The 6207-nt window shown below is 33.0% G+C and overlaps 1 protein-coding gene across 1 annotated transcript in view; it reads right to left on the reverse strand.

The window, feature by feature from the left end:
- Window positions 1-3687: 3687 nt before the first annotated feature.
- LOC107459128 (uncharacterized) overlaps window positions 3688-6207 on the reverse strand; it is a 3629-nt gene continuing 1109 nt past the window's right edge. Inside the window, exons 3-5 of the mRNA XM_016077341.3 lie at window positions 5733-5939; window positions 4554-4745; window positions 3688-4174 (exon numbers count right to left, since the gene is read on the reverse strand). Coding sequence (XP_015932827.1) covers window positions 4022-4174; window positions 4554-4745; window positions 5733-5939 — 552 coding nt within the window. The 3' untranslated portion in view covers window positions 3688-4021. The remainder of the gene's footprint in view (window positions 4175-4553; window positions 4746-5732; window positions 5940-6207) is intronic.

Raw genomic sequence — 6207 nt, forward strand, 5'->3', positions numbered from 1 at the left:
GAATTCAGGATAATATGTTTTCAAGCTGTTGTTCAAGTAAAGAGCTTTTCCAAGTTATACAAGAACTCAATTAGAACATGGGTCATACTTCCGTTCTACCCAAATTCATAAAATAAAGAATGAAAACAATTATTGAAATATAAATCAAAACATGAATTAAATTAGAAAGAGCAAATGAATCAATCCATACAATAGACAGAGCTCCTAACCTTAACAATGGAGGATTAGTTTCTCATGGTTCAGAGAAAAATAGGATTCTGGTAAAAATGTACAGAGTTTCAATCTGATGGCATGTAAATTTTGTATAGAATTCCCTAATGGAATCCCCCTCATGGCACCTCCATAGAAGAGAAGTCTCTCCTTTTTATAACTAATCCTAATTAATTTAAAATCTAATTTCTAAAATTAAAATAATATATTTTCCTATTTTAAAATCAAATTTGAATTTAAATCAAAATTAACTAACTACTCCGCGTCTTGTAACGTGGGGACCACTTGGCTTCACTGGATCCACGCCTAACTTGGGTGCTAAAATGGGGCCCAGAAATCACCCCAGCATTTTCTGTGTTTTCTGCACGTGGCGCATGTCACGCGTACGCGTCAGTCATGCGTACGCGTCGATGGTCTTTTTCGCAAGTCACGCGGACGCTTCGGTTACGCACACGCGTCGCTGAGCAAATTTTCAAATCACGCATACGCGTCAGTCACGCGCACGCGTCGCCATGGAAAGCTCCAAATCACGTGCATGCGTCAGTCATGCGTACGCGTCGCTCCTCGCTGCCATCTCCTTTGATTCTTATGCTGCAGAAACTCCATCAAATCCAGTCGAATGCTACCTAAAATAAATAGAATTGCAAAAGACTCAAAGTAGCATCCATATTGGCTAAAAGATAATTAATTCTTTATTAAACTCAACAAATTAGATGCAAATTCACTAGGAAAAGATAGGAAAGATGCTCACACATCAGAGGACCTTCTGGATTCTCTTCGAATACAAGGTTCGACAATTGCAAGTGGTCACCAAATGCTTCTCGGTACCAATTCATGTAAATTTCCAATGGATAATGTAAATGCACCAAGTCATCAGAGAGAATGTGACTATACCGATTAGTCCACTGCATCACCCAAAAAGAGTGGGTATTAGCCCAATCTTGATTCTTAGGCCCAGTTAGAATTTCACCGTGTGATGTACCTAGATCCCGCTCTTGATTAGGAACACCTTGTCTCAATCCAAATTGCCTCCTGACTCTATCAGATGCATACCACTCGATGCATTTAAAAGATATAAGTGGCACTGTGGCACTCCAGATAACCAAATTATGACGGATGGCTAAAGGAATAATGTCTGGATCAATGTTTCCAATGCCATAAGCCTGCCAAACAAACTGGACACATCGAACTAGTCAGACGATTACACAACAATTAATTCACTTAACAAGTTATATACGGTACTTGTATTTTACAACATATCTGTCCTTCTTGTAGTTCATCTAACAACCTCCTGTAGTGCGCAAGTATTTTATATCGGTAGGCATAGTTTTCACGGTCCTAGTTACGCCACCTGCCATCGGATAATCCATTAGTTAACTTATCTTGTGGAAAACAAAATACAATTTCTATCATTTCTTTCAATGCATTCTTTAATCAAAATTACCTGTTTGCAATTGGAAACACTCGGGGATTGCCGGGAATTGGCGCTAGAAATGGTAGCCGGATCCAAGTCCAAGTGAGCAACAATGTCAGTGGATCGTCCATCTCCTTGCAGTCGACACGAGTTGCCCTACACAATGATCTATACATGTGTTCCAGGCATGCCAAACCCCAACTAAACTGTATGATCTGACCAAAGTTACGGAGCAAAAGTAAAAATTTCCAATGCACAACTACACCTGACTTATCTCCAAACAGAATTATCCCAAATAACAACATTATGTGACACCTTACATACATCTGAATGTGCACATCATCATTCAACACTATACGATCTTTCAAACCCCTAAACCATGTTAATTTTCTAAAGCTCCCTCTACAGTCTGTCTTCCTCAGTGCAACTCCAAATTGGTGCAAGCACTCGGCTTCCAATGCCTCAAAACTACTCATGGTCGGTCTTGTAACCGGAAGACCATTTATCGGCAGACCGAGAATTATCGCCACATCCTCCAAGGTCACGGCACACTCACCAACCGGAAAATGAAATGTATGAGTTTTAGGCCGCCATCTCTCAATCAGAGCATTAATCATTGCTGACTGACATTGGATAATTCCAATTTGTGAAACATAATAAAATCCAGTCTCGCGTAAGTGTGACTCAACAATTTGGTTGTATGGATCCGGCGGCTTTAAATGATCACACATCAACATCCGTGAACCCTACAATATCACATTTTCGCTATAAGTACCAGTATAATATAACTATATTCTCAAAAACACAATTATCCTTACATGTCCATTATAACTAATTCCAGCATAATTGCATTTCAAACATACACAGTAAATCTGTTATACAAAAATCCTTCAATCATATTCATTACCTTATAACAAAAATTTTTTAACCTTAAATAACTAACCAGAATAATTTCACGACTGATAAACTATTTATTCGTAAAACAGCATACTAATTTTATTATTGTTATTATATTCATAAAATAGCATACTAATTTTTATTATTATTATTATTATTATTATTATTATTATTAATAACACGGCATCATAATAATAATTTCCTAATCTAAGTTTAGTTATTACTAATTTATTGTCTAAATTTTACTGAATTAAATTCAATTGTTAATGATCATAAATAAAATAATTTATTAAATTTTTCCTTCTTTCATTACATTCATTCATTCTTTTATTATTTTATTTTAACCAATAACCATTAAAAAAAAAAAACCAATTCTTCCATAGGGCACCATATCATACATACATACATGATTAATTCCTATTTTGATTTCTATTTCTAACCACCTAACAACAAAATCATACACACATACATAATTAATCTCTACTTAGTGCCATTATAATATATATTGCTAATAAAATTTAATATTATCACTATTATTATTATTAAACTAGATTATTAAAAAATAAAAACTTACATAATTTAGATGTCCAAGATAATTAACAATATGAAATTCTGGTTGATTTACTTCTTTAATTTTTGGTCCTCTTGACATTTTCTTTAAATTTTTTTGAAAGTTTGTTGTGGTCCAACAATAGTGATAAAGGAAGAAAATGATGAGGTTAAATGTGTGTTGAAGAGAGGGATACGAGAGTGAAAAGTATACTGTTGGGAGGGGAATCAATGGTCTTTTGGATGAGGGAATCACGGGCCAACCAAGGAAGGCTGCATACGTGACGCGTGGATAGGGAACACAAATCGGTGGGTCCAATTTGTGCACCTTTCGCGTCTTGAAATCGGTCCATCCGATTTCTGTCCACCAAATCGGTCCGTCCGATTTCTTTTACCCAACCGTCGTATCTCCGTGAAACACCATAAACCCCCCATATCGCTGCTATACTTCATCAACCCCTCCATATCAAAATTAAAAACTTCTCAACAAGCATCATGTATTTTTATTTTCCATATGGAGGGAGAGCATATTTTTTTGGTTCTACGAATTTTTACTCGTTATAGCCTAATAAGTAATTTCCAACTGTGAATAAGAGTTGATAGTCATTGTTTCCATATGACCAAAAAAGGAAAATAATTTTTTCCGTTTTCTTTACTTTCCATGGAGGGACAAGATCTTTATTGGTTTATTTCACTACTTTTCTTGAAGCCCCATTACAAGTTCACACTTTAGTGAGCCAGATCAGTGAACCATTGATCAGAAAAATCTTCAAACTGCTGTTACCTTATGGATAGCCAAGTTTCTGCCTTCTACCTTATGGCTTTTTATTTTATTGACAAGTTCCCAACTATACAAGAGCACACCGAAAATGCTCAGTGATAGCATAAAATGTAGAAGTTATATAAGAACTGAATTAATATTCTTGCTTTTGAGGATGGAGGATGTTAGCTCTATGTTTGTCCTTTGATGAACTTCAATTTGGGAATATAGAAATCAACAACATGCTCCTTCCAAATGCCATCATCAAGGTATTCCTCAAAGAAACTTGCTTCCCCACTTGATCTTATAACTAATGCAGCACTGCTCCTTGTGCCATAAAGACCCTGCATAAAAGAAGTGGAATGAGTCATCACAAATTAAGAAGTGAAATGAATAACTTTTTTTAAGTTAATTTTAATGCAATGACAGTTTAAATCAGTATAAACTATTTTACAGTGATTCAATCACCTCTATTTTCTTCGATGATTATTCACCTGTCGATTGTAAAAGGTAACTATTTTCGCTGACACGATAATATTTAACTAGATGCACATATAAAACTGTTTTACATGTCAATGCATCAAAATTAAATTCTTTTTCTTCCTAAAAACTAATTTTTCTGAAATAAAAATATTGATAAAACTAGTTTAGATAATTACTCTAGAACATAATAATGACAAATAGAAAAAAATAGAGATCAGAGAATAAATGTTGTTAATTTACCAGTGGGGTTTGCACTTCAACAAAAATGGAGCTCAAACTAAGCTCCCAATCAAGAGAGCAAATATGAGGTAAACCACTCTGGTCAGCTTTAACTTTGTCCTTCATTAGCTTTTGGATCATTTCCTTAACAGGAATCTCACCTTTTCCATACTTAGCAAGCTGTTCTTTGAAACTCTGTTCAAGACGCTGAGTCTAGAAAAATATAGAGAGAAGGAAAAAAAAAGGGAAAAACAGAAATTAGAATTTCGTTAAATTAAAATTTCGGATTTTAGCCGGGGAACGGTTCGAAATAGGAATAAGTTTATCCATCCACGATTGGATAGAGAATAATTATTTGGGGTTTTTGTCTATAAACCGAAATTCAATAACTCCCTAGATTACAATGTTATATACTGAGTATTATTTTTGAGAAATTATTTATTTTCTTATTTTATTAAACCATCTAGTCACATTGTATTAGAATTAAAAAGATATTTTTTTTTTTGAAAGAGTTATCTATACAAGAGAGACTTGTGTTTTTTTTTTTCCAAAGAAAGAATGTTATTGACTTATTGTTATCTTCTTGTAAAAAATAGAATGAAGTTATAATGTTTAAAATATTCAATTATCTCTTTCGTATTATGAAAAAAAAATTTCTTATTTCTCATTTTTATATTTTAGCTATAGCATCAATTTGATACCTAATATGTAGATATCATATTTCCATGTGCAAAATTTTAATTATAGATGCGTCTAGTTTTATATTTTTTGGTATATAATTTTTTAAGTTAGACATACAATTTATTTTTTTAACTGATTTTTTGTCCTGAAATAATTAATTAACTAACATGACTGTTTCTATTAATGGTGAATTTCATTTTGGAAATCACATGTTAATAAATTAAAGCCAGTCTACATGTCTGATGTCGCTGATATAGATTTCAGTTAGTACATTATATATACATAGGCGCACAACCTAATATATACACACACACACGTGGTTATGAATTTATGATACGGTAACTATGATGGCTGTTTAAGTTTTTGTTGAAATTGAAGTAATATTTTTTTATATTTTAATAATAATTTTGTATATTTTAAATTAAAAAATATTATTAAATAATAAAAAATTACTTTAATTGTTAGTAACATTTTTTAAAGTGCCGTAACCACACACACACACATATATACATAACTAACCTTGTGCCAGGGTGTGTCAAGTTTGGCATTAGAAAGCACATGGAGTCCTGAAGAAACCTCTTCAATGGTAATAGGTTGTCCTTTGGGCCTGTTGGAGATGTATACCATGGATTTTGACTTAATATCGATCACAATTAAGTTGAAACCATTGTAATAATGAGCTTCTCTTTTTAGGCTTTCTGCAAATTCTTTGGGACTTTTGTTGCTCTGCAATTTTCCATTCAAACAGAGGAATGGGAGAATTATGCCTATGATAAGAGCAAGGTTTCGTTTTTGTCTTGAGCAATAGAGTGTAATTAAAATAATGGTCAAGAAATGATCCACTACACACTTTAGATTTTTCACATAAACCAATTCAATTCATTTTCTATGCATTAAAAATTGATAAATAGTGTATTTATTTATAGATGGATAAAGTATATTTTTTATTTTTAAAATTTGTTTAAAAATTTAAATTTTTTTTAAGTTTTATTTT

This window comes from Arachis duranensis, chromosome 7 (assembly GCF_000817695.3).
Source record: "Arachis duranensis cultivar V14167 chromosome 7, aradu.V14167.gnm2.J7QH, whole genome shotgun sequence".
Classification (NCBI taxonomy): domain Eukaryota; kingdom Viridiplantae; phylum Streptophyta; class Magnoliopsida; order Fabales; family Fabaceae; genus Arachis; species Arachis duranensis.